The 25,485-nt window shown below is 42.6% G+C and overlaps 1 protein-coding gene across 1 annotated transcript in view; it reads left to right on the forward strand.

Moving 5' to 3' along the window:
* Positions 1-3,038: 3,038 nt before the first annotated feature.
* SHLD1 (shieldin complex subunit 1) overlaps positions 3,039-25,485 on the forward strand; it is a 34,485-nt gene continuing 12,038 nt past the window's right edge. The window contains exons 1-3 of the mRNA XM_015857068.1: positions 3,039-3,131; positions 3,625-3,736; positions 4,498-4,667. Coding sequence (XP_015712554.1) covers positions 4,505-4,667 — 163 coding nt within the window. The 5' untranslated portion in view covers positions 3,039-3,131; positions 3,625-3,736; positions 4,498-4,504. The remainder of the gene's footprint in view (positions 3,132-3,624; positions 3,737-4,497; positions 4,668-25,485) is intronic.

Raw genomic sequence — 25,485 nt, forward strand, 5'->3', positions numbered from 1 at the left:
TGCTCCACAGCAACTGCTCTGTAAAGTCCTTCTTGTATTCCCACACTATACAAAAAGTTTAAGCAGAATAATAATAGTGTTAGCATCATAAAAAGCTTTCCTTCAAAGTTGCTTCAAGATGCAGAGTGGGTAGCACAAGAGAGAAAAGAAGCCACATCAGTAGGAGGGGCCAAGAGTCACATTTCCTGCACTCATTCCAGCAAAGGTGGGAGACAGGATTTGGTAGGGGGTTGTAAGAAATAGGTTTGGCTCCCTAGTTTCCGAACCAGATACCGGTGTCTATCGTTTACTTGAATCTGTTGGTGGAGGATGCAACTGAATGTGCTTGTACCAGAGGCTCCCTCAGAGAGAGCCTTCTGATGGCAGGATGAAGGCATCCTCAACAAGGATGCACCAAAGGAAACTCTGAGGGAGAGTGCAGAATACAATAAGGATGGTCACAGAAACCAAGGGAGAGCAAAGAACAAGAACAGCAGAGTGGCTAATGGACAGGAGTGTGGCTTTTATTGGCATCTTGTCTTAGCAAGGGAGAGCTTTGCTAAGGGTCATTTGGATGAAATGCCAAAGGAACCACTGGTTCAGAGGTCACAACTGGTATTGGCAAAGAGGAACATGAAGCACTGGGAGTAAATGGCACTCAGATCTGCAATTGCCATAATTACTGTGATGAGGAGCCTCAAAAGGCAAAAGGGCTGAGAGGAGCAGTGAAAAGGATGTTTCTGTGCAGAGGTGAATGAGGAAGGGTGATGAACTATCAAGGCAAGCAGAAGTGTTGGGAAAGAACAGAGATCTTCCAGGTACTGTAACAGAAGAACAGAAAGGGTGTGAGGCAGCCACACATTGCAAACTCTAGTTCTTACGTTTTGTAGTTTCCACCTGTGCATAGAATAGAAGAGGATTTCAGGAATGAATCAGAAATAAAAGGGCTCATATAGGTAAAAGCTCTTCAGGCTCTGAGCTGCCCCTAATGAGGCTAACACTGACACCCTGAGTGCTCTAGAGGTTTTGTTTCCATTCCTGATTGTACTGAAATATCCTGAACATTCAGTTTTCCAAACTTTGCCACTGAAAACTATTTTTTTGTAGTTTGGAAGTGGTGCCTTAAAATGTCAGATACCACTTGCAGTTCCATAGCAACATATTCCCAGGAGGGAAAAAAAAAAAAAAAAAAAAAAAAAGAAGTCAATTTGTTGGCATGTGGTACAGCAGAAATATCACTTGGTCTTTGAAACTTCCTGTACATTAGGGTGTTGATTGCAGCAAGTAAAAGGCTTAAACTTCTCATTACTGAAAGAGGAAGCAAAAAGCATTATTTATTTTACAGCCAAAGAAGGCCAGCACAGGCTGAGTTTTTCAGATGCTTGGCTGACCCATTTTTAGCACTACAGATTGCTTGCTGTTAGAAACCTTAACCTGTCCCAAAGAGAAGTACTGGAGTATAGTTTATGGGGTGGGGATAATGTGTTAGACTGTGATAGTTCAGTCTGAACTTTGTAGAACAAGCCACACCAAACTCCATTAGCCCCTCATTTATCATTGTTTGGAGTCAGTGATAACAAGGAGGAATATTTCAGTTTAAGTGGAACTGATCCCCTAGAGGGAGGCTTTCTGGTTTAAACGATTGCTTTGATGTGGCAAAACATGACATACACGATGTTTTTATGTGGTCCTGAACACTGTTAATATCCTTTATCTGATGAGCTAACACAGCTGGATAAATCAATCAGTTTAAGGCTATGGTATGCAAGCAAAGGGCACAGCTAAAGGCGAAGAGATGATGACTGTGAAAAAAACTTCTGAAGAATGACAATTGTCTTACTCTTTCTGGGTGGTGGTGAACTCTTCTCTGACCTTCCTTTGCCCTTTCCTGGCATAACTGCAAGAGGTCTGTATAGAGCAGAAGCACATGAAGAGCTGTCTGGAGAGCTTGAGAGGGCTTCTCAATAGAAACCCAGCACAGTCTGATCCTCCATCAGTTTTAATAGTAGTCTCTAGAGCTGGGAAACAGAATGTATACATAAAATGGATTTAAATGCATTTTCATGCTTTCAGTTGTGGGAGTAACAGAACAAACTTATACAATCCAATTGGGAACAAATCAGCCTTGTTTGAACCCCATCTGCATCCCTCCTGCCCTGGGTGCTTCCTGCTGAACTGAAGCTGTTCAGTTATTGTTCCGTTTTCATGCACTAACTTCATGTCTAGTTATTGTGAAAGCAGGAAGTCTTGTTGACAGAGTTACTCCTCTGTGGTGTGACAGTGGGAAAGAAATGAAAAACATGAAGTTCCTAGGCCTGCCGTTTATTACAAGATCTTTTTTTTTCATCTCAATTACTCTTTAAGGTGGTAAGTTAGCAGACACACATTAGCTTTGGCGACATGAAACTGTACAGCTTGAAACCGGTATCGAAACTGTCAACACTTTGAGAGCTCCCGTTGCGACAGAGCTGCAATAGTCAGAAAGCATTTCCTTTTTCCCATGCGTGCATCTCAGTTATCTTCACAAAATACCAAGAATGAGGCTTAATTCTGCGGGTTTTTTTTGGCCCATGGGCTCGCTTTAACCAACTTCAGACGTGACACACCAACTCAAAGGAACATTGTGCACACTGAGGGACTTCCCCGCACACTGCAGGCAGGTGGAATCCCTGTGCTGGTAGTGCCTGTGAGAAGTGAAGATGAAGGCTGGAGATGAGCTGGCAGAGGTAGCTGAAGTGTGCTGCCCCAGCAGGAGGGCACGGGATCCTTCCCTTCTTGAGAAGTAAACAAAGGGAAGTCCAAAGATTTCCACCTGACACCACAAATAGGAGCTAGTTAGCTGAAGAAGGCTACTTAGAAACATTACAGCCTTCCTCCCCGCCACATCTTCTTTCTGGTTCAGGAGCCAGCAGTACCTTCCAAGTTCCCCACAGCCAGAGCGTTTCTGGCGGCGGAGACTTCACTCCCACGTCGCCATTTTCCCCCCTAGCATTCAACAACCTCCACCCCAGCGCCCTTAACCCACATATTCCACCACCCCTAGCCCCCTCAGCACGTCCTATCCCCCGTATTCTTCTCCCCGCCCCCTACACGGAGGAGCCGCCCCCCGAGCCAAGATGGCGGCGCCGGCTTCTGCGTGTGGAGCTGGGGTGGTGGGTCCGCTCGCCTCCCTGATGTCTGCGGGGGGGGAGGAGGGAAAGTGAGCGGGTCGGGGTGCTTTGGCCTTCACCTCATCACCTTCCACTCAGCGTTTTGTTTCAGCCCGATTTTCTCCTCAGTAGCAGGAGGGGGAAAGCTTGCAGCCATGGCTCCCACTGCTCCTAGGAATGAAGGGTTTCACCTGTGACCTGCTCCTTTGCTTCGCGGGTTTTGAGCTTGTACAGAAAGTGTGGGCTTGATTTCTAGTGTGTATTGAGCCCCTTCCAGGAGGTCTCCGTCACTGTTGGAAGATTCAAGGGCATTACTAGATGTTCTATTTCTGATTCCTAGAAAAAATCTTTCCATGTGCCAGCCCTGACAAACAGCAATGTATGTGGTGACTGGCTGTTGACTTGAGGTGGCATATGTGTTTTGAAAGGTCACGCTGTCCAGTCAGCCCACTCAGCTGATGCAAAGCATGTAACAGGCCTGTTTGTTTCATTCCAGTGAGCTGAGGCTGGCAAACCGTGAAGGAAGGAGAGAATCCTGAAGCAGCAACAAGCTCTTTGTGCCTGGCATCTGTCCCAGAAGACTGCTCCTATACCAGTGCTGTTCCTAGGTATGGCCCAGGGCTAACAGCATGTCCCTTCCACATGTCTGAAGGGCCAGGGCTGAGCTGAGGTCTTGTTTGTCCTCACAAACACATCTCCCCACCAGTTCTATGAGTAGGACCGCTGTAGCTTCTATTTAAATGTCCTTGTGTGGTCAAAATGCACTGTGAAGTTGTGGGAGCAATTGACAGAGCTGGTCTGAGGGGAGTACTTCAGGAAGGAAAAAAAGAAAAAGAGAGAGAAAAAGTAATCATTAGTTTCCATTAGGAATATCTGTCTGGTTCTTATAATCACATGGCTGCAAATGCTGTTAATTCTGTTGTAACACAGGGGAAGAGGCCAATACAGACCCCTACAGAGAGGGCCAGGATTGCAGCAGCCCACCTATGTTAGTGTTGGCCTCAGAGTGTTCTGCTGTGCCAGCTCCTCCTCTTGATATAACCTTCCACTTGCCCATGGTTGAATAGCTTTATTTTGTTTTTCAGACCAAGAACTGAATTAGAATGTTCTGTAAAGTATTTCTGTATTGAAAAAGCAGCACAGAGTGGTTGTGTGAGCTCCTGGTGGCTAGTGACTGGGGCCTGATTCTGTACTGCTCAGAACCCTCTAGGGAGATCTGATTGTCTGTGGGCTCCTGGATATCCAATTCGGGGCTGAGGGTTATTGTCTGTCATTTTTGGTGTTGCTATGGTGGTGTGGTGTTTTTATTTTTTCAGCTCAGATTTTCATGCTAAACAAATTCGGCTGAGCTAGGTTTGTATATCTACAGTGGGACCATGGAAGGAGAAGAGACATCACCAAGTCATCACTCAGAGGAGAGCAGCATATTGGATCTCCCTTCTATCTGTGACCTAGCAGAGGGCCTTCTGTCTCCACATAGCACTGAGAGCAGCGAGGAACTTTTTAGTTCTGTGGATACTTTTCCCTCTCCACTCACAGGTAACAGCTCTATCCTTTTACGTGACCTTCCTCTAGCCAGTGCATTATCTCTTTAGGCAGTGTGTCATTTGGATGAGTAACAATGGTCTGATTGTGGTGCATCTGCCTTGTCTTAAAACACAGTTTACTCTTCCAGCCTGATAGATGCAGCATGCACTGTAGGTAGAGGGAATATATGAGGGGAGTTCAAAGGATGTTCTCTGCTTTTAAAAACACTGTCTCTTCATGTTTAGTGTGATCTTGGTGGAAGAAAGTTGCTTGAACAAATCCACAGAGCAATCCTCTGGGCATCAGGAGGAAATACTGTCTCAAATTACCATTGTCATTAAGAACTTAAAAAAAAATCTCGCCTGTTAAGCTCTTTATGTGCTCTTGGTATCATGTATCTTTTACCAAAAAGCTCAGGATGTGGCCTCTGTAACCTATTACTTGAGTATTACAAGAGTGAATGTTTGCTTGTGTTAAGACAAGCATGATAAGAGCTGCTTCCTTTCAGCTCTTGGGGAATAGCATTTTCCTCATTTTCCTTGAGGGTGAGCTGATTCCTGCAGAAACAGTGTTTCAGACTGTCCTCTTCTGATTCGTAGGAGCATCAGCATTTCTGAGAAGATGAAATTATAGCATGCTCTGACTACTATACCTTTCAGCCCAACCAATTTGAACGTATGTCAAGAAGCATTAAATCAAAATGTAGTGGCACAGTGACACTTCCTGTCATACATTGATACTGGCTGGACGGAGGATTGTAGTAATTATATGTAATGTAATGGGGGGAAGAAAACTTTGATCACAAATAACATGATGAGATAGTTTTTCAAGGCAAATCCACAGGCTGATGATACTTCTGATTGCTTTGGAATTTGAAGTAGTGTAAAAGCACGTCTTTCTCTAGCACTGGGTGGCATATTTTGGCCTTGTAGAATAAAGAGATCTGCTTGGAATTAGATATGTGAGTGAGGATACTGCTGTTTTGCATGCTAAACAGGTAGGCAGTGGGATCTACCAAACTAATCTTGCTCAGCTGATGTTCATGGCATGCATGTGTGGTTGTCCTCACCTCTAATTGCGAGTCATCCAGAACCTGTTATGAAACATGCAAATAGTAGATATCAAACCTTGCTTGGCTTTCCTCAGGCAAGGAAGTCATGCATCTTAGGTTTCTAATGACGCAGATCTCCTTCTGGATGCTCTAATAAACCATGATCCTTATCTTGTTGGAGGAATAATATCTGCTTTGAAGTTTTGCATTTATTTTTGTGAAAAAGAGTGGTGACCACCTCTGCAAAGAATGTCCTGCATTAGCCCTTTTCTGCTCTTGTGTGAGAAGAGAATGGGGAAGTTCCCTTGATGGTAGGACAGACCGGAAGGCTTTTATCTACTTGTATTTCAGAAGCCCAATGTTGTAGATATGAAGACATTCTGGGAGCTATGAGACAGTTCCTGTAACATGTATAGGGTGGCTTAATTGCTCAAACATTCTTTAGTATATCTTGGGGCATGAAGACTTGATTGTACTGGTGAATGGGGAGCACAGAAGAACTTTGTGACCAATCCTCAGACTGGTGTGAGAGATAGCAGCAATGACATATGCGGAAATGAAGATACACAGCCCTGAGCCCTAATGATAACATTGGGTGATTTGTTTGCAATGAACGCGTAGAATAGATTGCTAAATCTTGGCACTGAGGTATGCTGTGATGCTGGATCCTGCCTCCTTGTTGTCTCTGCAATCCCTGCTGTTTTGAGGGAATCCAGGTATTCTGAGAAAGGCAGAACAGACCCATGAGCCCTCTCCTTCCTCCTCCTTTTTTTGAGGTCACTCACAGCCTAAAACCACTTTGCAGTAGGAGTGGGATGAGCACTGTAGGAGGGAGAGTTCATTAGTGAAGTAACTAAGTATCACAATAAACCCATTTCATGCTCTGAACATCTTCCTTCTTTTCTCTTTATAACAGTATCAAACCGATGTGCTTACTCCCTTGAACTCTTTCTTTTTTTGATGACACTTCAACTCAGTAAGCTGAGTTTGGTCAGGGCAGCAGAAAAAGCAGGAGTGTTCTAAAAGCATTGTGCCTCTGTCAAATTTTTTTTGGCATGCAAATTCTGTCAGCCATGGAAAAGGAAGCTCCTTTGCTTATTTCTCATATGACATCGTGTACCGCTGCTGTGACACAGCCTGGGGTGGTTATAGCCTGCACCCCACAGTGGGCTTGGGCAGCGTGATGATGAGTCTTCCTGCATTCCTCTGATTCAAAATCATTTCCCAAAGGCCTTTGAGTCTCTGGGAATGTGACAGCTTCCTCAGTAAAGAAGCAGACTGACAGTGCAGTCTATCAAATCTGACATCTGTCATATGAGCTGGACTTGAGTCTGACTGAAATGCTGCGCCATCCCAACCTCAGGATTCGGAAATGAATATGTGGTGTTCCTGGTGCCTGAGTCATTGGCAATAGGTCTTATTAAGTCTAGAGAGGCTATGTCATTTGTAATAGCAGAAGATAGTCGCCATTAGCTGTGAAAACAGGACCTCGTGATAGTAGGCATCCCTAAGCAAGGGAAGAGTAGACCTGCAGAAATAATGCTGTCTAAGTTAAGCATAAATTAATGCTTTTAGGATTTGTGAGGAAGAGAGGGCTGCACTCTTGTAACACATGTGTACTGTTTGTTTATTGTTATTGTGAGTTCACGTGTTTGTGCAACGGTAGACTGAAAAAGATTAAATTGGATCTGTGAACTTTTTGCTATCATTTTTTTATCCTCTATGCTGGAAAGTAATTAAAACATAAAAATAAAAATCAAGGCCAACATTCACTGTCTGTGGTGTTTCTAATCTGCATCACTGCATACAATACTGCAGCAATACCTTACAACTTCCTTTAAACTGGGAAGAATATCCTGCAAAACTTCTTACTCATCAGTGACCAGGATGAGAGAAAGGCCTCCAATGATTTGGTTTTATATTTAAAAGATGGCTAATAAAAGCTGTTTATAATGGGATAAGTCACCGGAGATGTTCCTCTTTCTTGTCTTGTCAGAACCAGAGTGTAATGAGGATGGTGGAAACAGTCTTTGCCTGGAAAGTTCACAACCTAATAAAGGGTTAGAGAGTAGGCTGCAGACATGGGGCTGTGCGTGGGGGACTATCCCTGTCTGACACATGGTCAGAACTCAGCCCTGTCTGTCTGCATGGCTTTTTTGAGAGCTCCTGATCTTGGGAAAGACTGAGCCTCCTTGTATGTCACGTAGCTTCTCTGTCAGTCTTTTTCTTTGTTATGAGAAGTTAAGAAGATCTGTCCTTAAGAGGATGGGTAGGTAGAGTCATCCAATGAAAGGGGGAGATGTATGGAAAATGTTGCATCATGAAACAGAGAAACTAGAGGAGTAGTAGACAATAAAAGAAGAAAGATGATGATGGAACAGCTGGGTGGAGTGGGGAAACAAAAATAATTTACTGTGCGATTGGAGAGACTTGTGTGTGTCTAAATGCTGGCTTTTAGAAAAACATCAGTTTGGGAAATAGAGGCTTTCAACATTTAGTTACCCTCTCCAGAATCACTACTTCTGTTCTTGCAATTTGCTTTGTGTTTGAGTACAAACTTACTTGGTTACCATCCATGGACTGCTGTGACTTCCCCTGCCATACAGCAAGTGTTCCTAGCTGGCCCTGGTTCTTATTCCTGCTCTATCCTTAGTGCTGGCACTGGTACTCAGGTGGGGATCACATCAATGATGTGAGGAAGCTACTCTTGCTGGCAGCAACAGGGGTGTGTGTCAAGCTACTGAGGTCTGCAACGTGTCCTGTCTTTCTTATGGGCTTACACTTTTTCCAGAACTGTGGCTTCTGGAAAAGTAATGTTAGAACATAATTGCTTTTTTCCTTGTGGGCAGCCAAGCTTAAGGTTCTTTTGATTGATGTTATTGTTCCTTCAAAAACATGTTGTTTGTAACTACTAGTGAGGGCCTGGGGAAAGCTGAGCAGAACCAAAGAGCAGTTCTGCAGTTGTGTGTGGCCTGGAGCCAGAAAGGCTTGGGTGAAGTGGTGAGTAGCTCATGGCACTGCTGCTGCAGCAAAAATCAAGAGGAGGCCTGACCACAGGATAGTGCTGTCATGGCTTTTGGATTGTTTGGATTGTGTTTTTTTCCTTCTTTTTTTTTTTTTTTCCCCTTCCCCCTCAAGCAGCCTGTGTTAATGAAAGCAGAAATTCCCAACCTGTTGACACACCGCTCAGTTCTACAGGTAATTATGATTTCTCTGAAAAAAATGCTACACATAACTACTGAGTTTACACGCTTCCTTTTGCGGTGGTTTGTCTGTGTCTTTTATTAGCATCTGAGGAGTCACATTAATGTCAGTACATGTGATTTGTCCTTAAATGCTCTTTCCCATTTACCATATCCTCTTTCCTGTCAAGAATTGCTTAATCCCTTGCAGAATCGTGTTGTGTTTACTGAAATCTGGCATGGCTTGTGCTTTTTTTTTTGTAAGGGAGTTGCACACAAGTGCTGATGTAGAAGCTGGAAACGAAAGGAGCAGGCTGTACTTCTTATGTCAGCAGTAACCTTTTGGGGCTGGCACTTGTTGGGTACTTCAGCCCTGAACAGTGTGTCCAGTTTTGGGCCCCTCACCGCAAGAAAAACATTGAGGCCCTGGAACATGTTTGAAGAAGGGCAACAAAGCTGGTGAGGGGTCTGGAGCACAGGCCGTATGAGGAGAGGCTGAAGGAGCTGGGAATGTTCAGTCTGGAGAAGAGGAGGCTCAGGGGAGACCTTATTGCTCTCTATAATGACCTGAAGGGAGGTTGTAGTGAGCTGGAGGTCGGCCTCTTCTCTCATGTAATTGGTGATAGGACTAGAGGGAATGGCTTCAAGCTGTGCTATGGGAGATTTATGGATGTCAGAAAATACTACTGCTCTGAAATAGTGATCAGGCAGTGGAACGAGCTGCCCAGGGAGGTGGTGGAATCACTGACCCTGGAGGTGTTCAAGGAACGTTAGGACGTTGTGTTGAGGGTCATGGTTTAGTGAGAACTATTGGTGATGGGTGGATGGTTGGATTGGATGATCTTGTAAGTCTTTGCCTACGTTTGTGATTCTGTGAACTCAGTGCATTCATTCATTACACGGTATAGAAATTACAGGTGGCTGTTTGGGCTCCCACTGATATCAAAAGAAGCAAACTTTCCAAAATATCATTTTTCCTGGAGATGCTAGAGACAGATAGAAGACTAAAGGTCTTATGTAAGGTCTCGTTTAAGAGGCCTGCATTAGTTTTGTAAATGCAAAACACAAATGATATTTTAAATAATGTTGAGAATGAGCCACAGCTGGGCTAAAGAAAACCCCATTAACCTGCATTTCTGACTGCCAAACTTATAGAAATATTTTTATCAAAAAGATATAGGCTACCCAGACAGTATCTTGCTATTTGATTTGATGTGAAGGTGAAGGCAAAGGTGTAGTAGAAAAATGCTTGGTGCTGCTATGAAGATTCTTGGGCTGCACAGTGATAGCATTCTCCCACTTGTTAAAGGCATTTTGGTTTGATCTGTGATCGCAAGTGCCTTTAGGAATAACTGTGTCTTTCTATGTAGGTGACCTGTGCCTAACTGCTTTTGACTTGCTGAGGGTCGTGGCTCCCATTCGGAGAATTACTGGGGTTTTGGTTTGTTTCGGCTGCCCTCTAGTGAGTAATGTTACTCATTTCCTTTGCTACCAGCCTTAGAGGGCTGGTCGCTTTTTTTCAGCTGGTGCAAATCATAGATGTGTGCTTCTGTACTGAGCTCAGTCCTGTTAATTTACTGCCACTGAGAAACGATGCTAGACAGTTTCCAAGGCTGATGTGGGAATGCTTCTGGGGAATGTTGACTGCTCACCATTCAGAGCGTGAATTTTGGCATAAGGAAGCTTATATTGCTAATGTGTGGAGGATGTATTTGGTGAAATGTCTCAAATCCTAAGAATGTTGGGTAGAGCTGGTTATCCAGTAGGGCACATACTCAGCTGAAGGGAATTTGTCCTGCTCCATGGGAGTGATGGCCAATCCCTCAGGTGGGATAGCTCTGTGCCTTTGAAGGCTTTAAAATTCCCAGTGTCTCTTTGTGGCGTGGTTGTGTTGAATATTGAATGAAGCAGCAAAATGGAATGTGTGCCACTGTGCATAAAAGCAATACAGGGAATTGCATGACAAAATAAAGAACTCAGCACTGTGCAGTTGCTGAAGAGCTCTACCTCTTTAGTAGATCATTTTTTCAGGTGTATATTATATAAAAACATTCAGCCAAAAATAAATCCTGGATGAGAAAAAGCCAGTGCTTTTCTTTGCAGACTATTTTAAGGTGAATTTGAGCACTGTACTTGTAAAGCAGGGGAAGAAACTGGGACATGCAACTTTGCTTTTAGACATCGGTGTCTTAAAGTAAATTTGTGTTCTGTGAAAATAGACTAGGTTTGCTAAACCATTAATAATCAGAAATCAAGTAGAGAGGAATGCTTTTGTAACAGGGATGAGGAGTTCTTTTCTCACACGGAACTTATCTGAGCAGGTTCTGTGCATAAAAGAAAGCTTGGGAGTTTGGTTAAGTTGAGGAACAGTTGTGCAGTACAACTACTGCTGTAATCTGAAGTTTACACTGACTTACTTAGAGTTGTCTTATACTGCCCCTTACCCCAGAATAAGAGGATCTGTGGGTTTGCTTTTTAGACAGTTTGAGCTGCAATACTGATCAAGCTACTGAGTCTCAGGACATAGAAAGGAGGCTAATATGTGTTTTGTGTGTTACCCCCAGCTCCTTTAAAAGTGCTTGCAGAACACAGAATTTGGAACCTGTGTGTTATTTTCCATTTAAAATGTAAAGGGTTATTTTCCATTTTAAATGTCAAGTGCATGCTACAGTGATGATGTTGATTTGTTTGTGGCATGCTGTGTGATCTAGAGCCCTAATACTGAATTGTCAAATAAACTTGTACAAAGCAAGGCTTAGAAACTGAATGTGTGTTTCTTCATCCCTTACATTACTAAAATATTTTAGTGATGGTTTTGTTTTCCTGTGTGCAGAAGTGCGTGGGGTTATTTTCTTCTAAAACCTTTCATTTGGTAGAAATTTCTTTTAAATGCTTCCAGCTGTTCCTTTACAAGTATCAAGTCACCCTACAAAGAAGACATGAGGTGTCGGAGTCTGACTGATAAGACCTTTGTAGCAGTAAAGCTAAGTCACAGCTTGAATCAGTGATTGAACACCTGGAGGACAAGGCCAATCCAGGGAAGCTCAGGTGCATGCAATGCTCCTGAGTGACCGGAAGGGCTGGAGCCAGGATTCACCCCTTCCCAGACTCATTTAAGGACTGGCAGTGGAGGCAAGAGGATCTTGTTGGAGATCCCTGTGTGCCTGAGGCCTTCTGAAGGTAAGCAGCTTTCTTTCCTTTATTTCTGTGCCTGTGGCTGTTGCTTTTGAACAAATCCTCACTTGCTGCAGCCTGGGACCTTTCTGCTGTAATTGCTTGTGCTTTCCATTGTGTTGCAGCCTCACACTAGCAAACTTGGAATTTATGCACATCTGTCAGTTATAGTTGGTGCACAGTGCAACAGGTAGTGTCTCCAAAGCAGAAAATACTGAGCATGTGAGTACAAGTGGTCAGAGTGGAGATTTGAGTGGTGTTATCTTCAACAGCAGGTACTAGTGATGTTTAAAGAAAGACCAGTGTAAGCAAAAGTGCAATCCTGTCCCTGTGTTCTTCTAGGGATACAGGGATGAGTACTGTGCACTGTGCAATGTCTGTGATGTGGCTCAGAACATCCTGTCCAGTGCCATAGTCCTTGCTTTTAGTTCAGTGTATGTTGTTTTGCTGCTTGTTTGCTCTGCACCTGCCGTTGATGTTTGCTTAGTTTGTAGTCCTTGTGTTTTCCAAGGTGCTCTTCCAGTCCTTCCCAGTTACAAGGCTCTAGGATTTGGTTTAGACTCTGAAATGGCGAAACTAAAATATGAAGACAGTGTTAGTGATTTTAGAAAGGTCAGATGGGCTGAAGAGTTGGGTTCAGCAGCAATTACAGGAATTTATGGAATCTCAAGTGAGGGAAATGTATGTATTTGTGTGAAATGTCACGGTAAAAGAAATATTACTGGTGTTCATTTCAGAAAGGAGGCTGCATGGAAGATTCTGCAGGCGTTCAGGCTGCAGTGTAACTAATTCCATGAACATAACATGCAGCTGTAGGTTTTCCTAAAGCTCCATCTACTGGAGATGAGAAACCATGGATGCTTCACCTTACACCAATACTAGCAGGCTGGTTGTTAACTGTAGAATAACAAACTCATGAAGCTCTGAAGAGGGCACACGTTGCATATACAAAGATACATAAGATCTCATTAATCTTTTACCAGTTATCTGGTGTGAGAGAACCTGGTTCACTTACTGGCTATAATGGGCTCGCTGTTGGTGCCAGGTTGCATGGCCTGTGATGGGTGAATAGAGCTGTGCCTGCCCTCTGGTGGGACTGGGATCATTCAATCTTGTCTTGCTCTGTGGCTGCAGTATAACAGTCCCTGGGGGCTATTTCTGCCTTATCTTTATCTAGCTGTCATTGCAGTCCAGGGCTTTTATTCCTCTCATTATAGCTATCTGTGTTTGTCTGCTGCTGTGACCTAATCTAATTCAAACTGCAGTAATTTCATTATGGCAATTGTTCTGAAGGTGGCTGCAAGGCAATTTTATACATATTTATGCCAACGCTATTTTATCTTACCAGGCCAGTTAGTAGTCTGAGCTGTTTAAATAAGAGGGAATTAAATCCTGTAAATAAAAAACAGAGAACAAGACTTTGTTCTGTTCTTTATGAATCATTTCCAGTCCTCTGAAGTGCAAATGTGGGCTCCTTTGACATGGAAAACTGTCGATTGGGAACAGAAACCACATAAGTGTGTGTTTTGCAGGAGAGTTGACAGACAAGTTCAGACTCTATAAAGCCTGTGCCTTTCAGTTGTCATTAGTAACCGCTGCACTGCTATTAAATATTATCAGGCCATATAAGAATTTCTAAGGCAGTAGAAGACCACCTCAGTCATTCTTACTGAGTGAGGTAGACTGATATCCGTGGATCAGGATGGGGCCAGGTATCTTTAGGCAGTCAGCTGCTACTAGTTGTGCAAAGCTGCAGAATATTGTTCAGATGTGGCCAATAAGCTGTTCTTTGTATGGGTTCCTCTTTAATGGATGCTCCCCTGTTCTGTAGGATTTTACTGAGTGTCCAGCACAAAGCTTCTTCTGACTCTGAAGGAGTTAGTTTTATTTTTTTTCAGTCCTACTCAGCTTTGTCAAAAACATTAGTTCTGTTCTTCTGAATCATCAGTGGAGGTGGATCTGTCCTGGAGCAAGTGGTTGCCTAATGTTGGCAGTGAACTGATGCAGATGTAGCAGAGTGTTTACTGAAGTTAAGTCACCTGTAGACTAAGGTCTTCTTGGGGTGCCCTCACTACACTGAGTCCCCATCTGAAATGAGTTTGGTTTTTCTTGCCTGTCATAAGTCACTGAACCTCTGACTTCTCGCTGAAGGAAGACATGGCTGGAGATTCTTGTTTCCTACGGCATCCATTGCAGTGCAAAATTGTGATGTAAATGCTTCAATTTCCAGTGGATTTTGTGTGAGAGAAATGTCTTGCTTTGTCTCACCTGCTTGGTCTTTCCTGTGTTTTTCCTCCCTGTTTGACATTTAGGTGTTGGCTTTGAGTGGGCAAGGAGTGCTGTTTGCTTCATGTGGTCAGGGTGCAAGGCATGGGCTGCTCCTGCTGAGAAGAGCCTTGTCTGAATCCCAGCTGACTCCCTTCCTTTCTGCAATGTTGTGATGCTGTGTGAGGATACGTGTCAATAGAAAGGAAATAAGCTGAAACAAAGTACAGAATTCAGGAAAGGGAAACGGGAAACTAAAGCAGCTCTGAAGTTAGAAGTGGAAGATCCTGTGGAAAACAGGTTTTGTTGTTTAATCTGTCTCTGGAGTTTTGTTTCATTTTGTCACTGTTTTGAAGCAGAGGAGCTCTAGCAATTATCACCAATGTTACTGTGGGGCTGGAAGAATGTGGGAAGGCCTGTTGCAATGGTGGTGATATTGGAATATGTGTGGGTGCTGGACAGCCTTTCCTCTTTAGCTTTCTTCTTGCAATACCATTTTAATTGTAGTTCATTTCTTCTTTTCCACTGAAGTTACTTTTCTATGTGCTGAGTTCCTGGATAGCTTTCAATAGCTGTACATTTTAACATTGAGAAGTCGCTGCTGATCAGTGGTTTCATGTTTAGATTCAGCAAGTGCCCTGCCTCTCATCTGGGGATATGTGTCTATAAAAGTTGGGTTGGGTTTTTCATGCTTTCTGAACAGGAATAATAGGAACCAGATCTCATTGTATGTGTGAGCAGTGGGTGCTCTGTGTTTGAAAAGCTTCAGTGGCAAGGAAAAGGGTTTATCCCACTATGCTCACACTTGTTTGCATGCATTCTTTACATCTGTTTGTTATTTTTGTGAGGCTCCCAAGATCTCAGTTCCTTTATTGTATAAAAAAGCAGCTCATCACAACTTGGCATTACGGTCTTGTTGCAGTGCAGATACTGCAAAAATGACTCAAGACATAGATATGCATTTAGCAGCCAGCAAATGGCAAAATGAATGTGATAACCTCATTATGTAAAAATGACATTACCATTCCACGCTGTCTGCAGATTGGGCTTTGGTCTTCCAGCTTGTCAGGCTACATTGCTTAGATGTAGGTGGTAACACACTGTGAAAAAGGCTTAAAAATCCTGATTTAAATCAAGGACTATGTCTAGTTAGGACAGAATGATGAGGCGAAGCAAATTGGTTTGGAAAGCCATGTGCCAGCTAGCCAGCACACTTCTCTCATAGCACAGCACTGTGTGTCACTCAGCTTAGTTTGAGAATTTGAGGTGTGGTAAAGTTGCATTAGCCTGAAATCCAGCTGTGCTTAGGGCAGAGATCCCAGTAATGGTGCTGCACAGCACTCAGTTTTCTCTGAGCTTCATGAAGCACGCGTTAATTCATTCACTTTGGGGTGTATCGCTCCAAAGTTTTGAGTAGCATTTGTTGTTTAGGGGGAGACTTGGTGTTCTGGTAGTACAAAGCTTAGATTAAAAAAATGACTTCTCAAATCTCTTGAAAAGTTGTTGTCCATCCTTTTTCTCTTAAAGTTGCTGGCTTGTTGCAGTGACTTTCATTTCTGATATTCCCAACTGTACACAGCCTTAACACTTAATGCAAAGCTTTGCCTTCTGCTGTACTCCGTGGAAAGACAGTGGTTTACATTGAAGCACATGTTTCAGCATGTTTCTATGTGAGTGTTCCTCCCACTCTGACAGTGCTTTTATGTAATCCATCATAGCTACTGCTGAGATAGCAAACAGCCTCCTGGAGCTGCATAAATAAATAATCAGAGATGTTCTTTTATTACCAATTTGCAAGGATAGCTTATGTAAGTAACATGTGCTAGAGCACTGTGTGCTGAAATACTGACATCTCTTGAGCTTGTCTGAGTGTCACTGAGATAAGGTGGTAGATGAGCCTGTGCAAGTACCTGCACAGCCTAAGCAGTGGACTTGTTCAGTAATGAAGGCTCTCTCTCTCCTCGTTGTTGTGTTAGCAAGATATTTCTTTTCTGTTTTGAATATAAAACTTGAGAATCTTGACTTGTAAATTATCTGCCATGTGTCCTGTTAAACAAGATGTCTTGGAAATCTTTTGAAGGCTTAAGTAGTTTCTGTGAAGTTCAGTGTTTTCTAGGCATCTCTTGAACAACCATTTGTGCACAGCCTGACTTTCTCCTTTCTCTTTTTCTCTGGAAGGCATTCCCTGCACGAATCTCTATCCTTGAAACCTTTTCTCAATCATATAGCAGGACTGTGTGCTAGAAAAATGATCGAGTTTGTCAGACCTGAAAAGCTGTGCACTGAAAACTGCAATTGACATGTCGTAAGAGAAAAGATGATATATCTGCCCTGATTGTCGTGGTCTCATATTGCTTCTGAATTTATTCTGTGACTTTGAAGCTTTTTTAGATGCTGCTCTGAACTGACAATAGAGAAACACATCTCAGGGAATCCTCAGTGGCTGGCGGCAGGAAGGAGGAGGAAAAAGGGCTGCTGGCGCTGCTGAAATAAGGAGCTGTCATTCTTGCTATGCTTCCTGGATTCTACTTAGTAGGGAGGCCAGGCTATGAGAGGATGCAGCTTGTTCCAAACCAATTTTGCCGCAGGAAATTTGGAGTAAGAGCCAAGCAGGAGGCTGCAGGCAGGGATGCCCTTGTTCCCTGCGTGTGAGCAGAGCTTCCAGCAGATTCAGTGTCTGGAGCATTGTAGGGGATGCTCTGTGGCTGTGTGACAAGGTAGGGCATAGTGGTGCTACCTGGTCAGCCATACCAGCTTCTGACATGTGAGTGCTCTATGCAGTGAGGTGGCTGGATCTGTCTCAGGATTGTGGGGATCATTGTGGAGTTGGACCCTGCTTTTTCTGTGTACTTTTTCAGTCCCTGCTTTTGAATTCACACTCAGCTTTTGATGCCCATTTATTTCTGCTGTATAACATCTGGCTTGTCCCATGTGGATCGGGTCCAGATGAAATATTCCTAGAGCCTCACAGCACAGGCACCTATCACAAAAATAAATTACGTAAGTGAGCAGTCTGGCCCTGGATTTAACTAGATGTGTATGCCTTACTCTAAGCCTCATTTTCTTTTTTTCCCCCTGTTTCTGTGTTGTACTTAACTGAGCTCATTGATGTGCAGCTGACAAGGCTGCAGCATAAAAGCACATAAAACAGTGACTCATAACCCTTTAGGAGCAGACTGCGAGTATAAAATACAGCCAGCACACTTTCATCATCCACAGTATTTTTTTAAACAAAATAACGTAGCCCTGTGACTCAGCACCAATGTGGGTAATAGTGCATAAAGTTTTATCCTGTAGCCCTCTTGCCTCTAATTTCTTCCTTCATTTCCTAGGTTTAACAGCTGCCGCCTTCTCAGTGTTGCATACTGTAGAATTCACAGTAGCGAGGTCCCTTTGCTAGCTCATACAGGCACACGTATATATTTCAATAAAATCTCCACAAACAGATGGAAGGTTGTCAGGCTGAGCAGTGCTTCTGTGTTTGCAGTGAGCCTCTCTTCTAAGGTTATATGCAAAGGGTAGCAGGCACCTGGTTATTTATTGCTGTAATAAGCACTGGCAAGCAAATGGCAGTATTTTGTGCTGCTTGCTGTTCTTTTCAGCATGTTGAAGGTTTTCTCACTGTGCTCTGTTTATGTTCGTTGGTGAATGGAGGTAAGTGGTGGTTTGATTATTATTTTTTTTCCAAATTGACTGTGTTTTATGAGGAAAGCACTCCCTGTGTTCTACAGATAGTCTTTATGCCAAAAGTTAGTTGAGTTTGTCAAGGAAATAAATCTTTTGCATTTCCACTATCCATAGCTGTCCACAGACTATTTTGTACAACTCTAATTCTACACTGTGTGGTAGTACTGAAGCCTGCTTTGTACTGCAGGTTGTTCATAGGCCTGTTCATTGATGCCTTACAGGAAAAGTTGTTTTGTTTTGTTTTTTTTAATCTGAAAAGACAAAAAAGAGCCAGAGAAGAATTAATATAGAAGAACAGGTAAGTACAGTATAACATCTGCATGTCGGCTCCAGTGGTGTCATAGTGGTATATTTTATACTGACCATTTTGTACAGAGGAAGAAGTCTGGAAAATACTAATGATCTAGAGAGGAATCTGAATGTTATTTCTGCCTGGGTTAGAAGATGAGGAAAAGGAAGGACAGTAAAATCAATATTAAGCACTTTCTTACACAGCAGGTAATAAGATTACAAAACTCACTGCTACAGGAAATTATTGAGGCTGAGAGCTTAGCAATGTTAAGAAAAAGAACTGCGCACTGGGTTGGATAATAAGAATGACCTACGTCAAGTAGTTCTTGCTGACGCAAACATTGCAGAGACATTGAACATACAGGTTGGTATATATAGCTTGTACTAATCACTGCTAGTTGGAAGTGTTGGGTCCCGTGCACATCTCCTTGTTGCTGTGTAGAACAGACCATGAGTGGAAGGGACGTAAATGGACTTGAGACACTTGTGATCTGATATTGCCTGGAAACATCTTCCTTACCTCTTTAGAAAGGTCAAGGTTTCTGTTGTGAATTTTGAATGCACACCAGGATCCTATTGGCCTTCTTGGCCACCAGGATGCACTTCTGGTTCATGGCCAATCTGTTTGCTGCCAGAACCCCCAGGTCCTCCTCGCAGGGCTCCTCTCCAACAGGCCAGCCCCTAACGTGTACTGAGTCATGCAGTTATTCCTCCCAAGGAGTAGACTCCTACATTTGCTCTTGTATCAAGACTGCAGATAAACTTGTCATCTTTACTCCTATTCGTGGTATGGCACAAGTGGGATCTGCTTCAAGGCGTCTTATAACTTAGGAGTAATTTCTTGAAGAGATGAGCTGTTGGTTGAAATTCTGGATTGAACTGAATGGAAACTGATTTACAAATCTTTCATCTGCAGACATTGCTGAATTTAACATTGCTTTGCTTCGCTTTTTTTCCCTGGATGTCTAATGAGGCTATTCCAAGGTTAATTTTTCTCCTGGTGCTGTTTTAATTAAAATGTAATAAAAGCAATAGAAGTTGCAAAATACAATAACTTGAGAAAATCCATTCCATGCTGCACCAGTGCTTTGTGATGGGATGTTTGTTATTGCTGCTAATTATTATTGTAGGTGAGGCACTTGTCTAATAGCGTGTGTGAATGTGTGAATCATCTGCTGAGCCTGTGGCAGGATTCCAGAAGTGAAGTTTAGTCCAGTGGCTGAGTCACTGAATTTGCGCCAGTGGGTTTCATTCCTGTGTTAGATTAAATGAGATGAAGTTTCAGTGATCTTCAGCCCAGCAACCTTGAAACAGACAGAAAAGTACTTTTATACTGTTAAATCCTTTATTAGCCCTCAGCAGTCCACTGAAGCTATGAATGTCTTTCCTCCTAAAAAAGAGAAAGCATTCTTTTGCAGAGGATAAAAGCAAAAGTGAGGTTGAAAGTTGGATCTTATATTGAGAAGGCAAGCGTCATGCTCTATATTTAACAACTGTGAGATGCATAAATGCAGGAGTGAGTTAAATCACGTGGGGAAAAAGGGTGAACATACGTTGTTGGTAGATGTGATTCTTCACACAGAAAACTGAGTCTTGTTTTTGTCCGTGTTGTTCCCACACAGGCACAAAATATTCAGTCACTTCAATTCTTGTCAGTTTCTCTTGCATTAACAATATCTGCCAGGGAAACATTTCTAAACAAGCCTTCCTGTTTGATCATAGATTAGTCAACTGCTGTTTCTTTACACCATGCTAAGAGCTGGTCATAGAACAAGGTGATATAAAACCTTATGGTATTTTTTTAGATAATCATAGAATCACAGAATTACTCAGGTTGGAAAAGACCTCAAAGATCATCAGGTCGAACTGCAGCCTAACCATAGTACCCTAACTAACAACCCTCTGCTAAGTCATATCTCTGAGCACCACATCCAAATGGCTTTTAAACACATCCAGGGACTGTGACTCAACCACCTCCCTGGGGAGCCTATTCCAGTGTTTAACTACCCATTCTGTAAAGAAGTGCTCCCTAATGTCCAACCTAAACTTACCTTGGTGCAACTTGGGGCCTCGTCCTGTCACCAGTGAGAAGAGACTTACCCCGCTCTCACTGTAAGGACCTTTCAGATACTGGAAGAGAGCAATAAGGTCTCCCCTCAGCAATGTTCCTCTTGCCTCCTTCATCACTCTATTAAAAAAAATAATAATAGAATAGCAAATCAGTGTGGCCACTTCTTAAGAGTAAGTTATTTTGGGAGGAAATTCTTCTGAAAGGCTGTAGCAGGAGTCTCCCCTGCCAGTTCATCTCTTCTCAGCTGTGCTCTAAAAACAGGATTTTCCTTTCCAAACTGATTCTAAACAAATGTGTGGTGGTGGAACAGCCAAATTCTCCTTGCAGCAAGCTGTAGAAAGGAATACATAGTGTTACAGTGAATAACTGCTGGCCAGCTAATAAATAGTATTATTTCATGTGCCTTAAGATCCTGCACATCTCAGTTCTTATTTAGTTCTGGGGTAGATATATCAGTATGACCAGAGCAATCCTAAGACAATGAGAGAAGACAGAAAGCTTGGTTTGGTCCAGTAGCCTCAGTGAACAGATGTAACCTGAATATTTCAGGATATTTGAAGCCCTGCAAGGCCCTTTCCTTCTCCTCACCTCTCAAACAGGCCCTTCTAACTCTTCTCAGCTGACAAGTTACTGGCTTGCTACAGGAATCTGGTTCTCTCCCTTGACTGTTTCATGAGCAAGTAAGCAAGCTTTGGTCCTGTTCTGGAAGCTGTTGTAACTGGTAATGTGTTTGGAGTTTTCCTTTAGTAAAATGCTTTTTCCTGATAAGTTGAAAACAGATTGTTTGTGTTCCTCACTTAGGAGCAAACGTGCTCCTATGGATTTCACTTCTTTTCTGGACACTGTAATGCTCTAATTGTTCTTGCCTTAGTTAATAAATGAACAGCACAGATGACCTGTACTTGAAACTTCAGGGTGCAGAGTTTGGATATGTACCTGAATAACACTGTGTATTGGCTCTAATATTGTTTCCACTTGTGATGAGAGAAAGGAGCAAGCAATGAAGCAGAAGCATAGCCCATTGTCTTCAGGGTTGCAGGGATCAGACACGTGTGCACTGTGGGTGAATGCTGCAGGCACCCTCCTACTCTGCTTGGACAACTTGCCACGTGTTCAGTACCTGTCAGGCTTTTCCTCTGTGCCTTTCTTGCCTTCACAAGGAGGAGCAGCAATGTGAGTATAAACGCTGCAGGGATTATAGAAGTGTATGTAATAGGATTGTGATTATGTTGACTCAATGCTCCTGATGCTCATCTACCTTGCTTGGAGTCCAGTTACTCTGAAGCATTGCGCTTGGGAGAGCATATTGCTTTTATTTCTGGTGGGTTTGAGCAAGCCTTGGCTTTGATAGTAAGGCTGTGAAGGCAAGAGGAACCAAAATGGGGAAGGAGATAGTGTGCCAAGTAGCACCTTTTGGTCTCTGCTTCCTGTCTGAAGGCTGGATTATGACTATAGATCTGGGTACTACTCTGACGTGCCAGGTATACTGCTACCATTACTGCATGTTATTGCGGAGTAAAAGTTATTAGGCCCGAGCTAAACTATTTCTGGAAGTTAAATGGTATGTAGTATTATGACTCACCGAGACTTTAATATGGTTGCCCTTGTCTCTTCCTACAGCTGTTAATTACCTGGAGAACAGGTTAATGTCCTCAATTCTGCAACTGTTAGGGCATCATCTACGTGGCTATATTGATTTCATTCTTGTTCTTTTCTATAATGCTATTCACAAAACTGTCTTTGTTTTCCTCTGGGAGTGTTTGCAGGAACATCTCTGGTTTCATCAGCGTTCATGTGAATTATTCCCGGAGGCTCAGTATGGTCTTTGAAAAAATACTGCTGTCCCAAATGTGCCTTGGTGCATGTTAAATCCTGCTTAAAGGCAAAAAAAACCCAAAACACTTAAGACAAAGGAGGTGCCGTAAACCATCTGTTGTGTATGAGCTCTATATTGATGCAAAGGGTGCTCTTAGAGCTGGATGACATACAGCATGTGACACCTTGAAGCATATGTGCATCTGTAGGACAGCGTGTAAGTGAGCACTAATCAGTTCATTTTGAACAGTGTCAGTCAGTGAATGCCTCCCAAAACCATACTTCTCAGGGCACGTTAGAGAGGACTTGTTATGGATGGTGTAATTATTGAGTGGGTTAATTTGTGTAAGTGAATCCTACTGATCTTTTCCTACCCATCTGTGGCTCCAAACACAAAATGTGTGAGGAAACAAGTGCAGGTGGTGAGGTGTGAGTATGGGAGCTTGGAGGAGAACTCAAGCCTTAACTGAGAGATGACTCCTTTTTTCAGCTGATAATGTATTTGAGAATGGTGCTCATATACAGCTAATGCCTTTGTTTGTCAAAACTGCAGAAACCAATGTGTGCCCTTCCTTGCCTTGAGCTGTAGAACTTTGCTTCAGAAAGGCGGTGGGGACAAACATGTTTGAAGAGTAGCATTTCATGCAGGCTCATTGAGGGGTGCTGTATTGATCAGCTGTTGGCTGGAGATGGGAGGAAGTGGGATGGAATTGTTGGTGTTCCACTGGTCTAGTGGTTCTTTGTCTTAGATTTATTCAATCTATTCATGATGATATCAGTAATAAATATGGACATTTCAGGGTGAAAGTGTAGTTGGGAAGCTGTCCAAAGAAGGACTCCTTTGCTTTTCTGGAGACTCTAATTGTAATTCTGCTCAGTAAAGGTTTTTTCATTCATAGTCAATTCCCTTACAAAGAGAGTATGGCAAGTCCTTTGACTGGGAGCTGGAATGCTCCCCACACCACAAGGGCTTTGAGTTGCTTGTGTGTCTGAGCAGTGTCAACACCAGGCAAATAACTGGGCTACTCAAGTGGTGCATCACAGATGCTGGTGTGCGTGTTGCCCTACATGAAATGCAGAGCCAAGAGTGCCCCAAGATGAGGAACACCTCAACGCAGTCAAGATCAGAATAGCAGCAAAGCCAAGGGTCGGTGAGTGGGGTCACTGAACCACACTGTAGCATGGTGAGACTGCGCTCTTCTCTGCTGCTCCAGAGCACAGGGAGAGCTGGACATTGGTGTTACAGTGTGCAGCAGTCTGAAAAGTGGTGCTGGAAAAGCTGCTAGGAAGATGTTGGCATCTCTTGTAACTGTCTTTCAAATCTGTAGGTTTATAGTGAATGGAACAGAATATTGCTGCCTGGACCTTTGGGTGACACTGCAGAATGAACAAACAAGTTAGCTGTAAGAGGGTATTTTATTTTAATACATCTCAGCTTGTTTCCTGTAAAAAAAAAAAAAAAAAAAAAGTTAAACATATTCTTTCATATTTTCTCAGTAATCTGTTCATCTGTTCTTTCATCTTTTTAATATTTTTAAAATATTGGAGACTTTCCTATTTGTAAAGGAAATTGTTTTCAGCCAGGGAGCTTTCATTCAACTCCTGTAGCGTGTCTCTGTAGCGACAGAAGATCCTGATACTGGGCTGTAATTGAGTTTTGGGCTGTCTGAGCAGAGTTCATCTCAAAACCCAAAATCGAGGCGAAAAAATAATTTGTGCAGATGGTCTTCATAAAACAAAGGCAGATTAAATCTGGAGCTGTCACAGAAATGCTCTTATAGATGCATCTTCTGCAAAGTAATTACCTCTCTTGAGCCCAGTAAGTTAATCAACATCTTCTGTTTGTGTCTGCAGTAAAAAACAATTAAAAGCTCAACTCCCATTTTTTAGGTAAACTTAGAGATTCTCTGATTTTTAAGGGTAATTAAATTTATTTTGATGTGTATCACAGTCCACAATGTTCCTGTTGTCCAGCTAGCTGTCTGTAATGTAATTTACCTTTAGCCACAATGTAATTACTTTCCAATCACCTTTTTTTTTGCCTTGGTTGTTCTTTTTGTTTGTTTGTTTTGCTAAAAATTATAGGATCCTTTTGTGTCCTTTCATGAAAATTATGTTTTAAAAGCATAGGGCTTTCTGTATAGAACATATAGAGCATAAGAACTGCTGGCTTTTTGCGTTTACTTGAAATCTTCTTTAAATTCCTGTTTTGCAACAAGAAGGAAAATTCTGTAAGGAGATAATAGATGCTTTGTTTGTAATCACTGGGCACTTGTGTTGGGAGTCTGACCTCTCAGTCATGGGGAGGCACAAATAGACCTCTAGGTGACATGGGGGAACTGGCATCCTGCAGCTTCTGATGCTGCTGGTGATCCTTTGACCTAACAGTGTGAACACTGGTGCAGAGGGAGGATAGAAAGCCAGCAGTTATTGTTGACAAAGTTTGCCTGTTATCCCTATCTCTGTTTGAATACTTCAGTCTCTGAATTTTTTCAGGTCCTTGCTACAGCAGACTGGCCTCTTGTTTTCTTTTTTCTTTTTATTTTTTTTTTCTTACAATGACAGTATCTGTGGGACGGGGGGACTTTAGAATCATAGGAACCTTAGAGTTGGAAGGGACCTTTAAATGTTGGCTTTGTCCAACTCCCCTGCAATGAACAAGGATGAACCAGCCTCACCTTGAAAGTCTCCAGGGACAGAACATCAACCACATCAATGGGCAGCCTATTCCAGTGCCTCACCACTCTCCCTGTAAAAGACTTTTCTTATATCCAGCCTAAATATACCTTCTTTAAGCTATTCATAAAATCATAGTCCCTTCCTGTGTTGGAAGAGACCTTTAAGGTCACCTAGTTTGACCTCCTTGCTTTAGACAGGGACACCTCCCTCTATACCAAGTATTTGTTTTGTTTTCATTCTCAGTGACCTTTATTATATCTGGATTCAATTCCTCACTCAAAGGCTTCTGCCTTTTTTCATCCCTTTAACACATAAAATATTCTTTCAGGTAAGGGAAGCTTTAGATTGTATCTGTTTTGTCTTAAAAGTCACAATTAACCTTCAGCAGTGAAAGTGGTCAAAAGGAACTGGAATAATGTGAAAGTAGAGTGGGCAAGATGAAGGGCCGTAGTGCTGTGATAGGTTTTAAAGTTTTGGAGCTGAGGATCCCTTGGATATCAATTTCATTTCCTGAGAGTTGTTCCCAGCTTAATTAAATTAATAGAATATGAACCTACTTATTTAATTTGCAAATTAATGATGTTCATATTCAAGTTGTCCTCGCAATCATGTAAT

The sequence above is a fragment of the Coturnix japonica genome, chromosome 3, assembly GCF_001577835.2.
Source record: "Coturnix japonica isolate 7356 chromosome 3, Coturnix japonica 2.1, whole genome shotgun sequence".
NCBI classification, from domain to species: domain Eukaryota; kingdom Metazoa; phylum Chordata; class Aves; order Galliformes; family Phasianidae; genus Coturnix; species Coturnix japonica.